At 38.4% G+C, this 25,579-nt stretch overlaps 1 protein-coding gene across 4 annotated transcripts; it reads right to left on the reverse strand.

The window, feature by feature from the left end:
• Positions 1 to 1,610: 1,610 nt before the first annotated feature.
• cyld (cylindromatosis (turban tumor syndrome)) lies at positions 1,611 to 23,760 on the reverse strand. 4 transcript variants are annotated; one of them, XM_080884729.1, is made up of 17 exons: positions 23,408 to 23,759; positions 21,775 to 22,317; positions 19,616 to 19,927; positions 17,750 to 17,855; positions 16,988 to 17,089; positions 14,806 to 14,922; positions 11,216 to 11,604; positions 10,577 to 10,742; positions 10,336 to 10,477; positions 9,472 to 9,594; positions 9,144 to 9,235; positions 8,067 to 8,133; positions 5,395 to 5,527; positions 4,820 to 4,928; positions 4,473 to 4,591; positions 3,917 to 4,133; positions 1,611 to 3,492 (listed from the first exon to the last, which is right to left on the reverse strand). In XM_080884729.1, the coding sequence occupies exons 2-17, from the start codon at positions 22,264 to 22,266 to the stop codon at positions 3,308 to 3,310; spliced, it is 2,871 nt and encodes a 956-aa protein (XP_080740855.1). In that variant the 5' UTR covers positions 22,267 to 22,317; positions 23,408 to 23,759; the 3' UTR covers positions 1,611 to 3,307. The 4 variants fall into 4 exon arrangements, with proteins under 4 accessions (XP_080740855.1, XP_080740854.1, XP_080740856.1 ...); XM_080884728.1 differs by having other exon boundaries at positions 10,336 to 10,742; positions 23,408 to 23,760; XM_080884730.1 differs by lacking the exon at positions 14,806 to 14,922.
• Positions 23,761 to 25,579: the final 1,819 nt, after the last annotated feature.

The raw sequence follows: 25,579 nt of genomic DNA on the forward strand, positions 1-25,579 counted from the left end.
CATTGTGCGCCAGCTGTTCTGTTGACAAATACTTATCTGGCACTTCTGAAGTCAGCTTGCTAAGCTGGTTTCAAGTTTGACTAAAAACTAAACAGGGTAAGGTGTGGAACAGGCCTCCCGTCCGGGGTGGAGATGCATGTATAATGCATGCTGCTTTATCCAGGCATATCATTTTGTCAGAGGTCGTCTGGGGAATTGGGTCACCGATGTAGACTTAAGCTGAGCATATTAGGGCAGCTAGAAGACTGCAACCAACCGAGTGTTCAAAACAGACTATAACTAATCTTTCACATTCTCCCGTAACAATAACAGGCTGTAATCATACTGTTGTTAAATGTTTATATGTCAGTGGATGATGGTAGTAATCCTGTCAGTAAAGAAACTGATCTTTCTATGCGGGGTTAATACACACTTTAAACAGTCATGAATACACCAAGGGATCTGTGGGGATTCATACCTATATGCCTTTAAAATAAATAAATGCAAAAATAAAAATTAATTAAAAGTAATAACACTGAACAAGAAAATAGATACTGACATTCATGTTTGTTAATGGCAGATGAGATGCAAGCTACAGGTACTAAAATCAGTCTTTGTGCATTTGCACTACACTAGCCTGACATAAGTGAGTTTTCATCTGATTCAGAAAGTAGTATCACATCTGTGCCATGGAATGATAGCTGTCAGTTTAAACCTAGCACCATGATTTCCTACCCAGCCCAAAAAAGCCTGGGCATGATAAAGTCTATAATGAAGCCAGCTAGCTGCATCTGAGTTGCTTTATATACACTTTAATTTAAATTAAAAAAAATGTTTAGCATGAAAATTAATTTTAAAAATATCTATTTCTTCCCAAATTATTAGGCAAACATAAAATAAAAAGTATATATCATGCTATAACTTGCCATGTGCTTCAGCATCACTGCTGCAAATGAAGACCAAAAAACGCATTAGCCTCATTTATTCTTGTTAATGTAGTTTGACACATTTAAAAAAATAAATAAATAAAGATCTACTTATTCATGTGCCAAGTTAAAAACCCTTAGTGACTACATGGCTGAAATACCAACCGGAAAACTTGCAAATTCGCTCCAACACCACACAGCATCTGCAGAAAAATTCCTACACTGGCACAAAATACACAAGACTTGACATTTCACCCTTCAAAATGGGCTTTATTTTTAACATTTACAGGAACATCACTGACATAAATTTTCCACCTGTTACATATGTCTACACTGTACAGATGAAAGAGGAAAAAAAAAATAATCTCAATCCTAATCTCTGCTCTGAGACTTCTCTCATAGAGAACAAGGCTCCAATCAGTGATAAGCTCCAGCAGTGCAGAAAAAGTTTGCACAGGTGTCAGAATACCTGCAACAGTGGAAACGACCACAGACCAAAATGGAAGTTGTCAGGTGGGAGGGACTTTAAAATTTGTCCTTATACGGTCACCTAATAATCACAACCTAATCCATGATTATTAAGGTGTGTGTGTGTGTGTGTGTGTGTGTGTGTGTGTGTGTGTGTGTGTGTGTGTGTGTGTGTGTGTGTGTGTGTGTGTGTGTGTGTGTGTGTGTATATACATACACACACACACACACATATACACACACACACACTAAAAAAAACAATCACTTTGTATTTAGATTGGTAAGCTTTTGGTTTTTGGGAATACAATGGAATCAAGGATCATCTTTTTATTTATTTTTTTCTTTACATACATTGATGCGTCAAGGTTACCAGCCTTGTGCCTCTTCATTTCCCATCATCTGTTAACTGTTCCATGTGTCACTATGAACATTCAGTAGTAGCTGCTGTTGACAAAAACTTACTTCATATAGAGTAAGAGGACAAGGAGTACCCAAAACGTACACTTTCATGAACCCTGTTTCTTTTTCTTAGAAAGGGAGAATAGTTTGTAATATGTTTAAAGTACAATAAATAATAATATTTTGATCACAACTGTTTTGTTATCTTGTGCCTGGATGGAAATATTGCAAGTTATACTTTCATTAAAGGCAGCGAGAGTCAATACCTGCTTCACCTAAATCATAGGATATCCAATGCGCCACGATGGGCAGAGAAAAGGTTTTGTAAACATAAAACATAATTTAGTTTTACTCATCAACACAATGAGTGACAGACTTAAAAACACTGCATGTGAAATTCTTCACATCACACACACTTACCTTAAAGAAAACAGTCAGACTTTTCCAGTATTTCACCTCATTGACCCTATGAATGCATGGAGTGCTCCACCAATCAGCTTTACAACAGCAGCCATTGTACAAGCCCCCCTCCATGAATGTATCTGGCATCTACACTGCATTAGCAATGCAGACCATTCTTTACAACGAGAGCAGAGGAGCAAATTTGTATTCTGTAACACAAAACCGATGTCTCCCGACCGACAAATTAGCACTCACTGTGACTTCAAATGGGGAGGAAAATAAAATAAAAAAACAAAACCTAAATGTTTCCTGATAGGTTCGCTTGGGGATGATGTAAAAGGTGCAGCATTAGTTATGCAAGTATGCAGTAAAACGTGAGACTTTTACAATGGCTACATCTGTTTCTGCAAAACATACTGTAAAGACACTTACACAGTTTGATGGGAAATTATGCAAACCTGTTCACAAAGAGCAAAGAGTCTGGTTTTGATGCAGCTGCACAGTAGGTTGACATCTATACTGTTGATGTTACTACCAAGACTATGCTACTTAGGTATTTTACACAGAAGCGTACAGGTTGGATGAGGATTTGCACACTGCATTACTTCCTTAATGTGCGTTATGGAAAGCGCCCAACATTTTCAGTGATTAAGAATAGCAAGACTCCTCTTTTCTTAAGGTAAATGAGGTGAGCAAGGTCTTCCCACTAGTTCATTGTGTTTTTGTTGCACATGTTTTGTCAGTCACTACAACGCAACATGCCCTCCCGCCCATTATCTCTTTCCTCCCTCAACAGGGAGTGATTCCTCATAATGCCTACATTTGCTTCATCATCCACTACCAATGCTCAGCTGTGAGACACAGGGAAGCTACATAGGACTACATGAAGAACACAACACTTCAACTAATGCACAGTGCAAATAGGCTTCTCCCCCTTTCTTCCATCTCTCCAGCCTCCAGAACCAAACAGGCATTGAGGAGAGTAAGAGGGGAAAGGATTAATTCTGGACAGTGCCCCTACTGGCAGGCAGCTGTTCTTCTTTTAGTTTAATTTTTGGTCTTCCTGGAACTTTTCTGCCTTGGGGAGGTGGAGTGACTAAGGAGCAGGAGGGTAGGGGTCTTGGGAGAGGGTTCTACTTGTACAGGCTCATCGTCGGGCTCTGGTACATGCACATATAAGCATCACACAGGAGGCGTCGGGCCTGGCCCTGGATGCTTTTGGGATCAAGGGTGTGCAGCTCCTCTGGGGTCATTTTCAGGTAGGCTTCCACTTCCGGACAGGGAGAAACTTGCGGGATGTTGAAACCATTCTGCCCTCCTGAAAAATCGCAAGCGAGGTCATTAGAGACAGCAGAATGGACACAACAAAGCTAGGTCATGACTAAAATACCTCTTCAATTTTAATTAAATGCAATCACTATTAGTTGATTTTTTACAACGACGTCCTTTAAAAAAAAAAGGTGAAACTATAAAGCTGTTATCAAGTTACCAGTGAACAGTAGCACAATCTCATAAGAAAGCAACAAAAATGCTACATAGCAGCTTATGCACTAGAGGGTAATTAAATATTTCTTGGCATCTTAAACAATTGTTTGCTTATTTGTATAAATAGTTTTTAACTTATTGTGGGTCGTAGTTTTGACATTAAACAAAGAAGATGTTTTTTTTTTGTTGTTTTTTTTAAATGGTAGTAACTTCAGTCAAAATTTACAAAAACGACATCAACAGGCCATCACACGCACCATCACGGTCGGCCATGCTGTCGAAGAAGAGCCAGGCTGAATCTGCGCTGCCATACTTGACGAAGGCCACGTAGTGACTGGTTTCGATGCACAGCACGGCGAACAGCTCCATCCTCTGGCGGGGAAAACTGCCCTGACGGCCTGTACTTTCTTGTAGCTCCTTGGGAATGGACAGTTTGCCGTGTCGATGGGCTTTTCTCCTCGGATGGAGGTGAACCTAAATCAGTACAAGCACATATGTCCCGCGTCATACACCATTTGTTACACTGGCCTTTTAGTGACAAACAAAAGATGTTAAACATGTTATTAGAAATATTCCACAGTTATTTAAGAAATATATAAAGGAGATTAGAGGAAACAAAAGTCTTCCAGGAATCCTACTGCCATACAAATTATTTGAAAAAAAAAATAAATAAATACAAAGAGTTTGTTAAACTTAACACTGAACCACTAGGATTTCTTTGGATTTGGCGCCACCAAATGGCTGATTCTGGCATAGACTTTAAAACTTGTTTCTGGTTGAAGTAATGCTGCAACAACGCCTTGAGTTATTTACCTGTGTATTGCACTTTTCACAGAACTGTTTAATCTTGCCAGCAGTGATGTCCCCGTCCTCATAACAGTCTCGGCACTCGTAGAGAGCCAGGCCTCCGCAGATACGACATTCCCTTGGAGCTGGATAAGAAAACACAAACCTTTGGTATAGTGTGTTGGCAGTGATAAAGTTAAATTCTTCAAAAAATTGAAAGCAGACTGGAAAGCAAGAAAAATTGGTTCCTTTATCTCAGCTGAGCTGAAGTGACAACTGAGTGGAAATTCAATACCAAATGCCACATACAGCTTTGAATCACCACTGACCAGCACATTACAGACCTAGACTGGACATAAATATTAGCTACTCACTGTCTTCAAGAAGATCTGTGATGTCCAGTTCCAAGGAGGGGAAAATTTTGTTGAACATTTTGAAGTCTTTGCCAAAGCGGGGCATTTGGATAATTAGGCAGGAAGGAGCCTAACAGAGAAAGAGAACCCATAGGTGGTCGTCTATAAATGTCCAAGTCATAAAATAGGAACTGAGACTATCGTGCTACAGACGAATAAGAGGAAGTCTTTCCAACAACAGGAAAGAAAAAGAGGATATTAAATACATAATATACGGTATAAACTGTGTAATCGTTAATATCTGGAAATATATGTCTTATTTTAAAGGAAAGGTGCAACTTCTATAGCACATGCTGGAGTAAAACTGAAAAACGTTTCTGGTCAAGTAGATTAAACACTCCAAAAACATTTATAAATAAGTACATGCCAATGTAATATTTCAGTTACAACCTCTTAATTCAAACTCTTTTTTTCTTTGAATGTTTAAAAAAAAAAAAAATTAATTAGTATATAAAATGTTTTTAGACTTGCAAAAAAAAGTTTTCAAACAGTCAATGCACTATAATATCAAACTTTTGAAAATAATTCAAATAAACCTCTGCAAACTTTAGGTCGCTGTTGATGAAAGACCATTCCAGGAGCTGCTGGATGGTGGGAACTCCGACCTTGTCCTTCTTATCCATGAAGATCTGGTAAAAATAACAGTCTTGGACCTTTTGACCTGCTGACCTAGAAAACAACAGCAAAGTCTTTGTTCAATGATCTTCCTTCCTCAAGGGAAAAACTAATTGTGTACAGGTCTTGGAAGCTCTTCATGAACTGTGCGCTTTTTCCTAAAAAATGATACAGCAAAGAGCAATTTTTACTTATACAAGCTGAAAAATACCAGTACCAATATTTGTAACAATTTATAAAAGAAGTAAAAATAGTCTCAGAATTTGTGAAATATGAGCGGGAGGTGAAAGATCAACATAAACAGAAAATTTTAACATGTTTTTAAAATCAGGCTGTTTGACATTTAACAGCTCAAAATTTAACATTTGTTTCACTATATCTGCATGTCTCTGACAGACTGTAAAATCAGATTAAAGATTGTCAGTAGCATTCATTCCAAGTTCGGCAACTTGTAATGACACAGCTTAACAATTCATGTACAGCAAAACAACAGTCATAAATGATGACATCCAACTCTTTAAGTCATATAGTCTGCTCATCGGAATTTCAAAGATTTGTAAATAAAACCGCAACATTAGCTTTCAGTCTGTCAAACAAAATTCCCACAGTCCAACCACTTTGCCCATGTTGTAACCCATAAAGGTTCCAGTGTCAAGAACTGTGGTATAAATTTACATATTACAGATTTAGACACATGGTTTAGTGCTGTTGTGACTATATTTCCACTGTCTGGTAATGCACTGATAATCAGGGGGAAGTTCTTTATGGCACATCATAACCCTAACCTTTAATATTATTTTTGTGTGAAAAGTACTGAATTTTTTTTATTACCATCCCTAACTAATTCTTTACGAAAAGCAAAGTAATAACATGTTTTAGCAATTAAAGACTGTTTAGATGGAGGGATGGTGCTTTCTGGATGTTTTTTGTTTAAGAAATGTCATTTAAATGACTTTGAGCATAGCATGGTTGTGGGTGCCAGACAGCCTGGTCATAGTATTTCAGAAACTATGGCTCTATTGGGATTTACCCACACAACAACGTCTAGAATTTACAGAGAATTCTTTGGAAAAAAAAAAAGAAAATATTCAGTGAAAATCAGTTCTCTGGATAACAATACCTCACTGCCAGGTCTCTCTTGGAAATGAGATTTTTAATCTCAATGAGATTTTTTACCTGGTTAAATAAAGGACTAATAACTTATGTCAGAGGTCAGATGAAACTGCTTCAAGTAGGGATGCACCGATACCGATACTGGTATCGGGGCCGATACTGTAAAATGTGTGTGTACTCATACTCGTAAAAGTTAACCGATACCATGAACCGATACTAACTTATTTCATTAATCAGAGGGTGGCTTGTCATTTTTGTTGTAGTTTTTTAGATTGGCCACTAGGGGGACATCCCGCGCTAAACAGGCACAGGGTTAGACGAGTCAGACTGGCAGCACCAGATAAAAAAAGAGAAACTGGAGGCTGCTGTAGCTAGGCTAAACAAAATGTCAGTGTGGACCAGAACAGCCAACTTTAACTCAGGTTTTGGAAAAGCGATGAAAAATGTCAAGAGAAAATCCACGGGCAGTTAAAATAACAGAGGCTCATTTTATCGCTCTGGATGACCAGCCAATGCCAGTCGTGGAAAACATAGGATTCTTCTCAGCATACTCAAGCTGCGATATGAAATTCCCAACCGCCCACACATCAGGGAGATAATGGTGCCAAAACTTTCTAAAGAGGTAAAGACAAGCAGTGTGTGCGCGATGTCAGTCCTTGGTTTAACGGCAAAGTGGACTGATGATCCAGATGGGGAGTTCGTTCGTCAATGCCAAATACTTTCGTTATTTTGTTTGTTTGTTTACAATATGGAAACTCTGCAACAATTGAAAAGTTTATTTTATTCTCAAACCTAATTTGTATTTATTTTATTCCAAACAGAAGTGTTTATTTATTATTCCGAAAGCTCGAGACAGTGCCGGTTTGAAAAAATTGGTATTGTTGCATCCCTAGCTTCAAGCTAATAGCAAGGACCCAGTAACTCAAATAACCACTTGTTTAAACCAGTGTATGCAGAAGAGCGTACCTTGGTAGCCTAGAGTTCTAGACAACACTAGAGGTAACACTTTTGTCACTAAGAATGGGAAACCAATGCTGCTATCCACAAAGGTTCATCAAAACTGGGTAATAGAATATTACTGATAAGTTTTGTTTTTTTTAAGTTTACAAGATTCACATGGATGTCTAGCTGACAAAAAATGCATGAAGATTGTTGATATCATGTCAAAACAAGTCAACATCTTGGAAGAATTTTTCAAAATGTATATAGTATATTAACCAAGTACTATCAAGGTGTATCTAATGAAGTGGCCAGTGAGCATACATTCTCTCCATGGCTTAATCAGTTTTCTTCTTGGTGTTTGAGACAGTCACTTTTGGAGTAGTAAAATATTTTAATTTTACAAAACCTATCAGTTTGGGTATTTTCTGTTGGTATTTGTTTTTTTTTTATCTTGAAAAAAAAAAGTAAATTACATAAACCTGTATTTCCTTGGAATTTACAGATTTTCACATTTAGTTGTAAGTTACTTGGCCTTTACCTTAGCTTGAGCAACGGATCCACCCTCAGTATGTGATGGAAAAGGATATTGAGGAACTCCTCAGGATCTGCAATGCAAAATTAACTGAAATGAGTTTTGAGGCAATATTTCTGCACAAATGCCACCATAAACTGTTCAAACTATGAGTGTACGTATATATAGTATATTAATGATTTGGTATGTAAGTGTCTTCTTTTTTTATAGCATTTATTTTGAAATTTGTCACATAAAATCTACATCCTTAGCCAGACACAAAAGCAATACTAGTAGAATGGACACTCTTTCGAGGATGCCAATGTTCACATTTTGGACAGAGAGGACCGATGGTTTGAAAGAGGAGTGAAAGAAGCCATCTATGTCCACTGTGAGCGACCATCTTTGAACAGAGGCGGTGGTTTACGACACCAACTCTCTGCCATCTATAATCCAGTTTTGAGTTCTCTCCCCAGACGCCTTAACGCCCACTCACATCCTGGGCCATCTGACCTCAGGAATTCGCATGATAAGGTGGGGCCAGGTTTCACAATGAGCTCACCCAAAACCCTGGCTGATTGGGACCCACACCCATTTTTACACCTTGGCTCAGGCGATTAGAGGATCGTCAGGGGGGTCCTTTTGTCCCTCTGTGGGGGGGATACTCCCACTAGGTTTAAATCTGGGACTCCCCACCATTTGACCTTAGAACTGAAGAAGCTTCTCGGATGAGATTTGAAACGCCTTCAAACAATTTAAAGAAGTCCAGACACTTTTCTTTACAAGCTCCTTTGACTACTAGTAGAATACTAATAATTGAGACAACTTCCAATATCAATTTCCAAACCCATGATAATGAGCACAAGGTAAGTCAAAGGAGCTTGCAAAGAAAAGCGTCTGGACTTCTTTAAGTTGCTTGAAGACGTTTCACCTCTCATCCGAGAAGCTTCTTCAGAACTGAAGAAGCTTCTCGGATGAGAGGTGAAACGTCTTCAAGTCCAGACGCTTTTCTTTGCAAGCTCCTTTGACTACGATGACCTGGATGACTGAGAACCTTCACAGACATGAGCACAAGGTAAAAAAAAAAAAAAAAAAGTCTCATACCTTTTTCTTCAGATGTAAATCCAGAAGCAGCTTCTACTTTCTCCAAGATCCTTCTTAGCTTCATAACTTTAGTGGCACAAACATATCCATGTCTAGAAAACAAAGTGGTCTAAATACTCCAATACAGTTTAGCAAATACAACTACAGTTTAGCTTTTCAGAAGCAGTTTGCTTCACATCTAAATTCAGGTTTTGATGGATGGAATAAAAACGTCTTCTTTTATTTAAATGTATGAGCTCTAATTTAAAATTGTTCAGCACTGTTCCAACACAGACTTACAATACTGCAAGAGTTAAATACATGGATCTGAGTATCTTTTAAGACTTACATGCGAAGAGGGTTGACTATCTCTGTACGCAGCAGCTCTTGAGTCTCTCTGTAATATTCTACATCAGTCTTTGATCGTGGCCTCAGCAGAACCGTGTCCAGTACAGAACTGAAGGAAAACAAACTGCAAAGGACCACCAAAGGAATTAAAATGAATGTTGCCTGTTAGCTAATTGCCATACAATGGTTGTCTTTGTTTACTAAAAAAAACAGACCCAAAAGTATCACAGTTGGAAATATAACTAGCTTGATGGCTGTTTATCCGCAAACAAGAAGATATTTTCTGATAGTAAGATGTTCAGATGTTTCATTTAAATTTTAATCTAAACCTGGAACAAAAAGAAAAATAAAACAAAAAAACTGAAAAAATAATTCACTAAAAGCTACTGGTCAAATATCCATTTTCAACATTTGTATTAAATCATGGATACCTAGTTGTAAAACTTCATATGATGCACATAACACAATTTGTTCACTTACATTAGTGTCCATTTTGTTAATTAAGCATCACATGTGAATCTTGGACCTTCCTTACTGTCTACAGCCCTCAGACTGAATTTAATAACCACAACAATAGTTCAAGCACTATTACAGGAATTTCTACTATTCTGGATTGACTGCTTCACCTAAAATGACTGTTGACAGAAACTGCTATATAACTATCTCCCAGTCAGCTCACAGCTGGAGCTCATCCTGGTCAAAGCTTTAAAATAAAATAAAAAATCTATTAAGTTACTGCTTTAAGGCAAAGGCTGGTGAGGCTCTGTGCAGTCAATCGATAATTAAAGTGCACATAGGGCAATAAAACAAATTTCATATACTGTAGATAAAAAAGTATTTACCCTTACACCTAAAGAGTACTGACCAGAAGAGGGTTGAATCCAGGTAGCAAGAGTTGTAGTGACCCTGAATGCCTTTCTTCTTTCCCACCATGACATCCAGGCCATCATTTTCTGTGCGTGGAGGTGTGTTCTCATGTACCACCTCACTCAGGTAACCCCCAAATGCTGCAGAAAATACACATAGTACAAGTGTAAGCACAAATTTTGTGAGACCATTAGTTAAACTAATCATTTTAATTATTGATATACCTCCAAATGACTCACCAATGGAGTTGCAGCGCTCTATGGGATTGGAGGAATGGTGAAGAGACGGGAAACGGGAATCGGGCCGGCAGCACTTCAGCTTCACAAACAGGGCTTTTTTGGGGGGACAGGTGAAATAACGTGTGCCTTTGAATGTGCCATCAGTGCAACCAGGGCACTCTTCTTCCTGGAATTACAAGGTCATGTGATTAAATTGTTGCAAGGTCCTACAAACATGTACTCTAAAAAAGTAACATTTTCTTTAACTCCAAACGTCTGGGAACCAAGGACTGCCTGATCGTGTACTTCTTGACAATAATGTGGCTGTTCAGTATCTGATATACTGAATTTCATATACCTAGTCTATATAGAAGTCAGTTAGTATGTGTTAACCATATGCATACTGTCTGTCTACCAATATATTATTTACCAAGGCAGTGTTTGTTCAAATTGTTTGCAATGATAGCACAATATATTTACACTATGCGCAAAATGGCAATAATATGAGTTGAGCTCAGGTTCACGACAGACAGGAAATGCAATAATAATGGGGGAAGGGTAGGACAAAAACATCAACAAATTAATATACTGCATAATACTGGCAAGACAAGCAGTATCTCTAATTCCTGTCCCTAATTTTACATCTTTGTGTCGTCTCACCAGCTCCAGACCAGCCAGAGGCTCCAGTAGGCCAGGAGGCAGACCCACCCAACGGATGACACCACACAGAGGAGGGTTCTCTTTCACCTCTACCAGAGACCCCACCTCCAAACCTGGTTGTCCTCGAGGAGGTGTTGAAGGCCGTGGCGAGGGAGGAGCAGCAGAAGAAGGGGACTCTGATTGCTCTCCCATCACTGACTGAACAGAGAGTGACAGGGGTCCATGGCTCATGCTGTCAATAGGCCCAGGCTTACGATTGAGACTGAAGGGCAGCGAGTGAAATTTGTTGTCGCTGGACAATGAGCCAGAGGGTGGGGCCCTGGATGGTGGAGAGGACTGGTTGAAGTCAGGGGGTGTGTCAGTAAGTGACTTGGCGGGGTCCTCCCCAACTGCATGAGAGAAAACAAAACCCAAAAGTTAATATGTTTTTTAAAAATATATTCTGTAGGCTGTGTGTAGGGCAGAGACTGTAGAGCGGTCTTTAGGGAGGAAAACTATAAATGCTTGTTTTATTCCATTTTTACCACATGCAGCAGATCAGCAGATGGTTTCAGATGGTGATGAATTACTACATGGTAAACACCATTTTTACAGCATCTTTGGGCATTTTCACACAAGTGACGCCAAAGCTATCACACATCAGTGATACATCAGTAGCACGTGGAAACAGTAGAGATCAACCATTAAGAGTCTTTTCATGACCGAACTGATTTTTACTGTTATTTACTGATCAAACTCTAAGAAATTTGTAGTAAAAATGCAGTAAATGGCATCTTTTTCTGAAAATGTAGGTTCAGGGAACTTTGAGACACATGAGTGCCAAAGTAGTGCCATCTATTCATTTATTTTGCTGACAATCTGTAAAAAGAAAATAATAGAAGTAATTCTCAAATATTGGACCCATTGATCAAGCTGAAGAAAACATGAAAATGAACAACAAAAGCTTAAATGGACCAGATATTTGTTATTTAAATGAGAAGAAAATACCAAAATAAGAGGCATCTGTGAAAGGGTATACTGTTGAGTAGATACTGGCAAGCAGAAATAATTATCTGTGTCTTTTAGACAATTGTAAAAAAACAATTGTCCATTGCTGAGCAATATTCTATATGGTGTGAAAATGCCCTCAGCTGTGGTATGAGGTTAAGTAATTGGATATCATTCAATCAATTTACTGGCAGAATCAAGTTACAGATTTTCCATATGTCACAGTGAGTCAGCTTTATTTGATAATATTGAAAAAAAAAAATCAAGTTGTGAACAAATATTTCATGAAATGAAGTACACAAGGAAATACTGTACCATTAATTCAAACCATGTGTTTGTGAAATGGGACTTTTCAGATGAATTCCCTATGTTCAGGACAGTTCAGTCACTATGTAATATCTGATGCAAGCTGGAGATTCTGGTAAAGCCACCGCAATTTACATCTGCATTTCCACTGCTGTAAATATAATGTTTCATGCAAATCCTTGAACAGTGAATGACTTGAATGACTGAAAAGCGGAACTTTACACACCATCTTTTTACAGAAGTGGGAAGTTACTGAATTTATTCCCCACTACCCTTTACAATGTTCAATATACACAGCCCTGTTAGAGGACTTTGACATTTGTTTTCTTGAAATTCAATATGGAAAACTGAGTAATATAAAGAGCATAACATAATAGAAGGCCACTTAGGTTTTAGCCATTTTAGTTATAAAAATTTAGTTCAGTATTTATTATCTATGGATTTTATTGCTTTTGCCACCTAGGGTGCCCGCTGCACAACAACCTCAAACAATCTCTAATAACGTGACTTCATAAACCAATCTCACAGTTTCATTGCCCCTCTCTGAATGTTTTTAACAAATTGTTATCCTCTAAATTGTAACATTTGTTTCTCTGTAATAAACAGACACCATTGCACTGTGGTAACATAGCTTATCCAGAGAGAATAAACAACAAATACATGTTTATTCATTGTGCCTCTCTGAATTTTAAATGTACCAGTGATTAAAAAAAAGTGCGATATAACCAGTGCTGACTGAATTGTCATGACAGAATGCAACTTCAAGCTTGTCCATCTCCAAATGAACTCTTCCTGTACTGAAAGAACCACAGAAATGTGTAACCTTGTCTGCTGACTTTGATACAAATGAGAGCACCAGTGCATAAAAGGCCCAAAATATGCAGGAGGAAGATGAAAATGATTACACATTCACAGGATGAGTAAGCAGTTGTGAAAATGGCACATCAGCTATTTGTGACTGTCCTAATTTCAAACAGCATGTGAAATTACCTGAACTAAATGCATTACTGAAATAACACAGAAGGTTTTCAAATATTATTTTGCCATGACACGGCAACATCACAAACAGCTATAGACAGCAAATTCTGCTTATGATTAGTCCAAATTTGCCATGATATTTAGGCACATTATCACCTTTTCCTGCATGTCTTTTAATCTTATTTATATTTTCTTTTACTTTGTGATTCTGTCACTGGATCCAAGGACAATAAATATTCTTAAAAAATTTATTCACAACTGCTAGTGATGATTGGTGATGAAACGAGCAGTGGAAGAAGAACAAAAACAATCAACTTGTTTTCCTACACCATGAGAAACACATAAACAAGACAACAATCTGACAAAAATTAGCCAAGTCTGACTCCACAAACCTAATCTTTTACTAATGCTTTTGCTGGCAAATGTGCTGAACCACCATCAGTAGCAAAAAACAAAAATATCAGAAAGGTAAGGAGTCATTTGCAGCACAAAGCATCAATAAAAGCCTTTAGAAACACCAAATAGCTCATGCAGGTAGAATACCACAAAGAAACACTGAAATTGTGAACCGGGACAAGACTACTGGAAAAGTCCTTACAGCAAGCTACTGCAGCAAACTACTTGATAGTATTGCTCTGTATAAATAGTGTTTACTTAAATCTGGTTGCAATTACTTTTTGTTACCAGAACCTTGGGAAGGGGGGGAAACCTCACAGTTATCCTTCTTTTGCAAAATCAATCACATAACATTTTTTTTGCCCCAAAATTTATGACTCGGAACTCAAAGACACTTGAACAAATCCACTCTGGAACTGTTTTCCTTTCGTTTACATTTTTAGTTTTTCTTGGATAGCTGCAGATAACCAGGACAGAGCGGGGAAATTACATGCAGCACAGGCTCTGGCCAGCAATACATTGGAGCAAATTGTGGCAACTGTTGTTTTGATTAGGCACCGTATGAATAAAATGCAATTGAATTAAATCAATAAATCAAATGAGTATCCAGTGCTCAAGGCTTACGGTACCTCGAGGTATTCATTTAGCAGCTTTGAAACGTCGTTCATCAAATTCTACAACATTCTCTTTATATTACCCGTACTTCACGGCATACATTTGATGGACCCGTTTATTTATGGCAACTCACAGTACCAGAGTGTGAATGTCTTTTACTATAGAGGGAATGTGGGAATGGAAACCCTTATTTTGCAACTGTAAATGTATTAAAGCTCTGCAGTACCTCAGATTAATATGTAGTTTGTAAACAGTAGCTTGCCTTTAAGATGGTGACATCCCATGAGTACTTTTTTTTCCCCTTTTACCTTCATCAATGTACCATGTGCTTTTGGATTTGGGCTGGGCTGGGGGATCAAGAGAGCTGCCATTTAAAGTATAGTAAAACTCAGACTTGCTTCTACTGCCACACTGATGACCTAATCCTGTAAATACAGCAAGTACATGAAAAGAGAAAGTACAGAGAGATAAGCATAATGTGCACGTGTGCACACTGTACCAGTGTATGTGCTTTAACTTCTCTCACCATGTTTCAACACTGAACAAAGGAAACAGGCATCTACAACTCTAAGGAAAAGATCAATCATGAACGGCAACAAAAAGTTGAAGAGCAGGGTGAGAGGCACTGCATTCACATCAAGTCAACTTAAGCAATCTGTATTATTTTCTTTTATGTGGGACTTCCCGACAAAACAAAGGTATCATCCCTGATTTTACTCATCTAAAAATATTATAAGCTTCAACAATAATTATCTGCAACAAATAAAAGACAGCCATAACTGGCTTATATAGTGTATGAAAAGTGGAAATGTGTAGGATATTTTTGGCTTTACAACCTGGCAAATTTGATGGAATGCCCCTTTAAAGTAAACCCACTGTGATATTCCCATAGAATAAAAGTAAAACCTCATCCATTGGCTTGTGAACTCCTGTTTAAGATGAGCATTGTTAGGATTTTGGGGTTTTGAAACCAGATGTCATGAGCAATGACATCTGGTCTATCTAAGATCTTTTCTGACATATTTACACTATGGATGTTCCTCAAAAGACTTTGTGTCTAGAAGACTAAAATCCTTCAACATTTAAGACTGAGACTTTCTTTGCATCAAAATACTGTAGAGCAGCTCTGGTAAACACACCTGTCATCTGTTTACTTTCTTCCTTACTCATTTAAAGCTTTCATTTACAGACAGAGCAAGTCCTACAAAGACAGCGTGTTAATAATCAAAAAGCTGTTAAGACCACAGTCACCAAGAACAGCATTTATAACACACTAAACCATAATGGATTGAAATCTTGAAACGCCTTCAAGGTCCTAATGCTCAAGAGGGCATATCTACAAGCCTGTATGGCTTTCTAAATGTGATCTAAATGATTCAGAACAAAGTGCCATGGTCAGATGAAACCAAAATTGAGCCCTTTTTGATTGGAGGAATAGTAAGACCCACAGAACAACATCCCCACAGTCAAGCGCAGGGTTAGAAACATTATATTTTGGGACTGTTTTGACAGAACAGTGAGTACAGGACAACTTCACAGTATTGAGGGGCCATGTTTTGTAAAATCTAGGACGAGAATCTCCTTCCCAAAAAAAGAACACTGAAGATGGGTTGTTGATGGATCTTCTAGAATGACAATCACCAAATTATACTGTATTCTAAAGAAGAAGCACATTAAAGTCATTGAGTTTTCTAGTCAGTTTCCAGGCCTTAGTCCTAATAGAAAAACTGTGGAGGAAGCTGAAGCTTTGAGTTGCCAAGCAGCACCCTAGAAACCTAAGGTATTTAGAGAGTTTCTGTAAAGAGGAGTGAGCCAAAATCCCTCCTAAGATGTATACAAACCTAGTGGCCAACTACACTAAACAACTTACTGCTGTCCTTGCCAGGAATGGTTTCTCTATCAAGTATGGTCATGTTTGCTTGGCAATTAAATACTAAAATGAAACCCCCAAACAATTTGAAACCGTTCAATTCTTTGTAAGTAAGGAAACTTAAAAACTCAGCATGGGATGAAATAATTATTTCCACCACTGTTTCCCTAATTTCTTTATTGTGTTACTACAGTTAAGCTCAGGGTTTCAACTACTTTAAACATTAATTTTAAGGCAGCATTTTCAATTCTTATGAGCGCTATTGACCACTAATATGGTCATCTCAGGCAAAAAGTGCTGGCTATGAGCAAGTCACTCCCACCTGTTGTTCAAAACTTCTCTTTGGAAAAGACAGCCAGTCAAAAGAACAACAGATTAAAGGGAGGAGAAGCTAAAAGCATTTTTTCAGTGGATGAACAGAAGAGTTGCATGATGACTCAGATAAGATTTTAAAAAAGGATTATTTCACATTTACATTTTAGACCAGACAGCTACTCTAAGAGAGTCCAAGAATAAAAATACAAAGCTGGAAATAACCATAAGTCCTCTTTAAGATTTATCAGCACATCAAGCTGTGGTTATGTATGTAGGTAGCTGTGCATCATAACTTAGTGCACTACCTTTGCTCTTTGGTTTGCTTTGGCTAGAGGACGACTTGTCACTGGCCGGGCCTCTGGGGGCAAAACTGTGCTTTTGGAGCCTTTGGTCCTGCATGGAATATTCTGTGAATTCCAAAAATACATCCATATTAGAGGAAATTCACATTAATGACCAGTGCAATTTGTTAACTGCATAAACAGTTAACTAGAGCATCTAACTGCTGCTTAAGGCATTCTAATTAGCTGCAAGTTATCTTGCCCCTCACTTGTCCCGCAAGCTGTAAGTAACATTTTCACTGTCAAGTATCAAAACAAGAGGAATTGGGAACCAATAAATAACACGTTTGGTTTAGGGAGACAATTTAAAGTAGTTCTACTTTGAGATAACACATATCTCCATGGTCAGATACTGCTAAATGAATGGTTTTAAAGAAAGGTGGCAAATTTGCAAATTCTTCAATGTCAATTAGTCTTGAATAGTCACCTGACTATTCAAACTTGAATACAACTTTGAACAGTCAGACAGCAGCACAGATAAGCAAATCAATATTCCACTGTGGGGAACAAAGAGCCAGAGTATCTCACTTGACTTTCAAAAACAAGTGAGCCATCAACACAAAAGGCTCTCTGTTCCCGCTGCAAGCAAAACACAAACTCAGAATGCTAGGAAGCAGCTTAGTGCTGGTCCAAGTGAGGCACAGCTGAATGTTATCAGGAAAAGAAATGCTAATGCTAGACAGTACAAACACAGTAAAAACCAGGAACAAATACTACATAACTCACCTGGCATTACGTCACAGATGGGGACAAGTCGAGTGTGTTCCAAACTGGCAAAATTACACAGCAGCTTTCCATCAAACACACCATCCCAGTCCCCGATAGGATTGTCCTGAAAGAGTTGGAGACATGACAACCTTGTAACCCTCTTAGATGCTCCTCAGCACTGGAACACTGATTAAAGTGGTGCCACACGTGGTACTTCTCCTCGTATTTTTTTGATGTTCAGCAAGGTCTGCTATATCCCACTCTATCTAAAGATTTTGTTTAAACTCGATCCTCTGTGTTATGATAAACCATAAACCATGCTCATCTCATCTTTTTCCACATTAACCATATCTTCCACCTTAGGTCCTCCTCCACCTGAAAGCTCCACTGTCTCTGCAAGTACAACCACGGTATTCTTCTTCTTCTCTAGTTTGGAATCCAGTAATATGCTTCAGAGGGATAGCCTAAGATAAGCTTGAAGCCAGTGCCACTAGCTAGAGAAGGCAGGGCGAGGCTGGACGCAGAGTGAGGCAGAGCAGTGGGCTCTCCTCAGCTGCCTGCTGGCCCTTTGCCATGCTGTTGGGTCATACAGCACTAAGTCTTTACCTCACTCCCCGCGTGACTGTCTTGCCTTTGTGTGGGAGGCTCAGATGCACCGAGTGGGCTGCTGCTGCTGCAGCTGCTGGTGGTGCTGATAACGATCAGCAGTCAAATGCCTTAGTTATGTATTTCAACCTCTCTATCACTACAATACCACTCCCGCCTGACAACAGTAGTCATAGATACCAGCTACTACAATCCAAGGCAACAAGACGCGTTCCTACGCAGTAACTGTCAGAGAAAAGAAAATAATAAACACAGGCAAGTTGTACAGCAAACATGAGTTAACTGTGATAATTACATGGAATTGCATGCAAATTCCACATGAAATTGTTTATGGATAAAAATGATGACAAATGGTAGAACATTTAAAACATTTAAAAAACATAAAGCATGAAAACTGCAGCAGAGTAGGACATTTTTTTCCTTTTCTTTTTTTATATTTTCACACCAAGTCCTAAAGTAAGAATTCCATCATGAGAGGATGTCTAAACTGGTAATTTTATCTGAGCCAGCAGTTTAAATCACTCAGTTTTACAGACTTCTTACTGACAGAGACTTTACCCATAGTCTGTATCAAAATAGCAATACTGACACATTTCTTTATAATAGTTGACTGAATGTGTAAAAAAAAAAACCAAAAAAAAACCAATGAGACACTTGAAACTGCACTGATTTTTCTTAAGACAAATTTGGAGGTATTTTAATTGGCTATTATTCAGTGGTTTACTGCAACATCCACTTGAGACTGAATTGAAATGTGTTTGACATAGCTGGCAGACGTAGTGCAACCACAGATAATAGATGGTCTGAATGTCAGCAAACATGAATGAACTGTATTCAAAGGAAATACACTATATTTTGAAATCATCATTTTCTTTCTTCTTCTAAAGCTCAAAGACAAAATATATATATATATATTTGTTTTTTTACTAAAATTGCTCAGTCTGTAGAAAAGGTTGTACAATAGCACATACGCATACTATACAACACATATTATTAGGCACTAAGGCATCTCAACTTACTATTACCTGACTGATAACAGTGGGCTTCCAGATTTAGCGTTATTATTTACTTCTTAAAAGAAAAAGAGAATGTTTTTCTGTATGATCTTAGAATATTATGTTGAATGTTTAGCATTTTCCCCAGACTGGAAGGTGAACAAACTGATCCTTTATTCTAACCAGCAGTTCAGAGCACTAAAAAATTTTATTGCTTGTTTCTGCATCTGTCCAGGTGTACATTTATGAATAGATTAACCCATTTAAAGGGAACCATTCTTACCATGTCAACTCCTACATAGTACCCCAAGCTCTCATTGCCGGGTAGCAGGTCACAAAAAATGATGGTGCCTCTCTCTGGTCCCTCCCTGGTCTGCACCAGGACCCTTGAGTTGATCTCCAGTGGAGGAAAGTCTTGATCCTCTTCCACCAGACCGATATTGTCTACCTCCAGCTCACCCAAAGGTTCGTCATCATCATCCTCCCACAGTTCAAGCTTGTCCAAGGCTACAAACACACCACATTCATCCTCACAGCGGAAAAGCTGGTGACCCTGGTAGGTACCTTCCGTGAAGCCTTGACCCCGACCTTCCTCCTGGGATGGGAAAATAGAGGAAAGACAATGAGTCAAATTTAGAGAGCAAGTCAAAACAGGAGCAACAGAGATGAGCAACTTATTCTTCTAATTAGGAGGCCAGTTTGCAAAACGGCTTTCTCAGCGTTCTTGAATAAAGGTGAGTAAACATCCTAGAGCTGTGAGAGCATCTGATCGATTACTGCAGCAGGAATATGACTTGACTTACTGTGATGATAAATGCAAACATTTCTAGTACAGACACTGGATGATATAAGATATTGTGCATCTTTATCCACAGGCAGGTTCTTTGGATAGAAAAACTGCTGAATCACCATTACTGCTGGCAAAGCGAACATACTGAACTCTATGTAGTTAGGAGTATAAATCAGAAGTTTATCATAAGCTTATATGCTAACTGAGGCAGCTATACTGAGGCGCAGTTTGAATGCTTTAGCTCCATCAGCCCACTCAAGAAGACAGCAGCTGGACTTTGAAGAATACAAACAACATTGTGCTGCAATAAACAAGCCTTTGTACTGTATTTAATTATTGTACTGCATGTACAGTCCAGAATGAATAGCCTAGTTCAAAAACTCAGATTTTGTGATGAGATTAAAAGGAACAGAATTAAAATGTTGACCTTATCTTCTTACAATCGAACCAGTTTAAACACTGCATCTCTGTTTTAGCCTTGTGTAAACGGTAAACAGTTATAGCCACTTCCTTTAGAAGTTTAAGTACTAGCTAATAACTTCACATCTGTTAAATAAAACCTGAAATATCTGAAAATAAAACAAGCAATATACATTATTTAATCCCACATTTTTACTCAAAGCCATTAGATGCATGATTCACAAGATTGAAGCTTTACAGTTTGTTTTTTCAGTGTTATATTTACACAAACTGTCATTATCACACTGCTTTTTAAACCAAGTGAATTGAAACAGAAGTTGTCAATGTGTGGCATCATCGCTGTAAAAGCAATACAAATGTGAATATTTTGCTTTTCATTCAGCTTCTGCAGCACTGCTGTGTACCCTCAACAGTCATCAATACAGTTTAAAAAGTCTACAAAAAAGCTTTTTTATTGTTAGCTATGCTATTTTTGTTATACATTATTTCCAAAAATAGCAACAGTTCAAGAATTCAACAGTGCTTTTGTGTAAGGAGAAGATCTGGGGATCTTTTTCCCTCCCAGTACCATATAAATGACACTGACATACTTAGACTGACAACCTACATTCTTATCTATACTCAGTTTGTAACACAACTAAAAAAAAATTCTTGAGCACTTTCACTAATCAGTGCCATGAGATGTAAGCGGAAATAGTGGTACTTCTGTAACTTATTAAGTAAGTTATTTGAAGAATAAGTGTTTTATTTGCTGGAATCATTTGCAACAGTTTCCAGTTAGCCATCATGTCAAAAAAAAGTTGCATGAGTCAAGCAAAAATCACCTGGTTTCAAACAGCACTCAAGAAACAGTTCCTGTTTTTTGTTATTCCTATTTAGTTTTCAGTTGTTTACACAGACATAGACATAATAACTGGTTTTCAAGATTTTTTAAGGTCATGCTAAAAAGTAATACATTGGTTTTAGTGATTATTTTACTTTTGCAAGCATTTGTCTCATATTAATTAGATACATGAATGAAGCTGAAATAAAACCTTTTTTAAGCCTGAAATGTTCTCATTTAAATTGTTACTTCTTTTTTTTTACATTTAAACAATTTTGTCAGTCCTTTAAATTTTATTTAAACTATAGTGGTCATCTCATTTTTCATGAACAGATCAAAAATCAAATTAAGAATCTACATGGATACCATGTTTTTGCAAAAATGAGAATAAAACTGAAAGAGATCTCACCAGAAGTTCCACTCCAAACCAGATTCCAGAAAGAGCTCTATCAGGAAGCAGTGAGCCTTTGAAGCGGACCACACCAGGCAGAGGTTCATCCCCTGAGCGCAGCTGGACACGCACCTTGGAACCACAGTCAATATCACGGACACGCTCTAGCCGTGACTTGTTACAGAGTAGCGCATACCGTTCCTCACAGTTAGTAATGGGGAAGAGCAATTCAGCCAACTTCTCATCCAGCTCCAAGACGTCCCGCTCATCCAGGCTCAAAACCACGTTGGTTTGGTCCAGAATACGGAGACTTTTCTTCCCCTTGCATGGGGGCAGCGTTCTTCCTAGGCTGTTGCGCTCCTGACAGGCCTGGCCAAGACTGCCACGGGGAATCCTCAGGGTCTTCTGGGGAGGCTTCTCCACTGTACACTCCTTTACAACCATGTAGAAACGCCAGTCCTCCCTGAAGCCCCCACTGGGCTTCTCCTGGCTCCACAGGGCAGAGCTCATGTCTGCATGCTAGGCAGAAGCTCCAATGTCAAGGCAACCTTGACCTGTGGTCTAAGAAGAAACGAGAAAAATTAGGAAAACCCCCCCCACAAAACCCCCGCCCAGAACACTTAAGGTTTGACCTAATAAGTGAAAGTGATGAGCTTACATTTCTGCAATGTAAATTAATGTGGTTAGACAGCTGCGGTTATGTGCTTTAATACCACAATAAGTTAAACATTAATATAATTCATAACATTAACAATATTTCTAATCTAGAAATTTTCCAAAGCACAAATCAGAACTCAACTAACAAGAACAACTGCTCATTCTGTCTAAAAGTACAATTGAGCAAAAAACAAACAAACAAAAAACACACATTGGAACAGTTTCATTAATTAGATGCAAAAAGATGTGTGATGAGCCATACTGAAATTAACTCTGGTAAAACGGTCTTAACTGCACTGAGAGTTCAGAAAATCTGTGATCCAGTTCGCTTGTTTTGGTTTCTTCTGAGAGATTGTTGTGCTCTCATCTACATTCAGTAGACCAGTGATTTCTATTTAAAAATCAGCACTTTGTGTAAAATTACTACTTATTTCAAATTTCTAAAAATAGAGAGTGAGCAAATAGTTGACTTATTCTGACACTCTGGGTAAGACAGATACTAGTCGGGTGGATTTCCCCTGATCACACCTCAGATATGATTTTTCAACCACCCGACAGAGTCAAGAGCACACAATACTTCTACATCCGTCAATTGTTTCAAGCATGACAGCAGCTACTGAACTGCGACATTTACTCCGTCAATACGCTGTTGTTTTTAAGAGCCTGAGTAACGTTAGACCATTTTTACAAGATTTTGTAAGGCTAACGCCATACATGGCTAAAACCCAACACAGATTGAAAATGAAAGTAATTTCAAACTGACACGCGCTGACCTGCTGTGACATTGAGTTAACGGGGTCTTTCAGATGACACCTACAAAGCGATACTATGACTTGCTTTAATCATCATTTTCCTTTGACAACATCAGCAGCGTGTCGCCGGGCAGAAGCTGTCAGTCAAAGGCCCTTTAAGAGAGGAAAGTGGCTAGCGTACAGTGAGCTAAAATGCACCAGACAGTCATTTACGTCCAGTGCCAACAACACGGACACCTTACCTTTGATATGCGTGAATTCGGTTAGTGGCTACAAATGGCTGTCATTTCGAAGTCCATTCCAGTTAGACAAATGCTTCTGAAAACAGGTTAGACTGCTCCCGTAATAACCTCTGATTAGCTAAATGGACAGCTAATGCTACTATCCTAACCAGCTAAGTATCACGCTAAAGTTAGCCTAGCGAGCCGGTCAACAACAAGAAGGCTGGCAGAAGACTGCCACCTTCCTAAGTGTACTAAAAACATTTAAATACACCTATTCTCCACGAGAAATGTGTGAAATAATACAGTGTTTCGCTACATCTATGAGATATATTATTTACAGGAGACGACCACACTAAACTTAATGTATGACGTCCTCGTGTTCGCTGACAGACATTGGTTAGTCGTTTCTTTCTAAAACGCTGATTCGCTGTTTGTTTTGTCAATAACCAAGTCCCACTTTCTGGGGTTTTCCCACGGACGGCAGAAAGTGTAGTTAGGTTGGAGTGTGGCTTCCAAGGCAGATGATGCTCATCAGCTGCAGGCAGTTCAGAAATATTTATTTAAATAGAAGCAATTTTACACTATAATTATGAAATTAAAAAATTGGTATAAAATTAAATATGGCCTAAGAGTAAGAAGATTGGCATTATTAATATTATCATGTACTTAAGTATAAAATTGCTGGAGATCTGTCTGTGAAGGTTCTCAGTCTCAAGTGTTGGAGATCATTTGTAATTTTCTCAGTATAACCAAACAGGTTTGTTATATGTTCCAAGTTTTAAAGTGTCAAAGACAATACAGCCTCTCCATTGTGGTCCTGTGAGATTTCTTCTTCTTCTTTGGGCTGCTCCCTTTAGGGGTTCTCACAGTGGATCATCTGGCTCCATCTTACCTTATCCCTTGCATCTTGCTCTGTCACACCAACTCTTTGCATGTCCTCCTTCTATGAATCTTCTCCTTAGTCTTCTTTTTTTTTTTATTCCTGCTTGACAGCTCCATCTTTGACATTTTTTGTTCATGTTCATTATCTAAACTGGTCAACCCTGTGCTGTCCCTCTGATCTACTAATTTCTAATCTTGTCCATTCTGTTCTCCCCCAATGAAAATCTTAACATCTTCAGCTCTGCCCTATGCCTTTTTGTCATTGCCACCATCTGCAAACCATACATAATAGCAGGTCTCACTATCACTTCGTAAATCATCCCTTTCATTCTTGCTACTATTGTTCACACCAACTCTCACCTCGACCCACTCCCGCCTGCATACGCTTTTTTCTCCATTTCTCTTGTGCACTGTGCATTTCTTTGAATGGTGGACCCCAGATATTTAAACTCATCTACCTTCACTATCTCTGCTCCTAGCATCTTCATATTTAGAAGTTGTCTAATTCGTCTCTCTCTCATTCACACACAAATTCTGTCTTACTTCTACTGACTTTCATTTCTCTTCCCTTCACCTACACCTCTCTTCACCTCTCCAGGTTCTTCCACCTGCTCTGTACTTGCATTACAGATCAGTACAGATCAGACTCCTCCATGAACTCTTCTGTCAACTTACAACCATTTGGTCAACCTGTGTTGTTTTTAAATGTGCTTATGAATAAATTGATTGATTGATTGATTGATTGATTGATTGATTGATTGATTGATTGATTGATTCCCACCCCAACCTGAAACACATCTGTCTCTCCTACCGCACACCTCATTAGTGTCTTACTGTCTTCATACATACTTCTTGGCCACTGCCGACTTTCTCATACAGTACCACAGTTCCCTCTTGGCACCATCAAGTTTGTTCAGTATGTGACCTAAATCTATATTTCTATAAAACAAAGGGGGAATGATGTGCTGCTGCAATTTCAAGTGTTTGCACTACTGTCTGGGGCCTGTTCATGAAACAGTAACCAAAATAAGATACAACTCTTAGATCATACCATTAAAAATATTTTGCTTGTCATGTCATCTTAGGGTGAAAAGCATGTCTCAGATCAGTAGTTTGAGCTCCAGTTATGGCTTTTTTTGTATTCATTGCTTTTTGGACTGACTACTTGTTACTATATTTCTAAAATATAGAATTACTCAGTTTCAACTATTACTATTCACAGTATTGTGACCATTCATTTTTTTTAAAGAAAATGACTAACCTACACAGCATGACTACTTTTGTTTTACAATTAGTACAAGGTGAACT

The sequence above is a fragment of the Rhamphochromis sp. 'chilingali' genome (genome assembly GCF_963969265.1).
Source record: "Rhamphochromis sp. 'chilingali' genome assembly, chromosome: 6".
Taxonomy (NCBI): Eukaryota; Metazoa; Chordata; class Actinopteri; order Cichliformes; family Cichlidae; genus Rhamphochromis; species Rhamphochromis sp. 'chilingali'.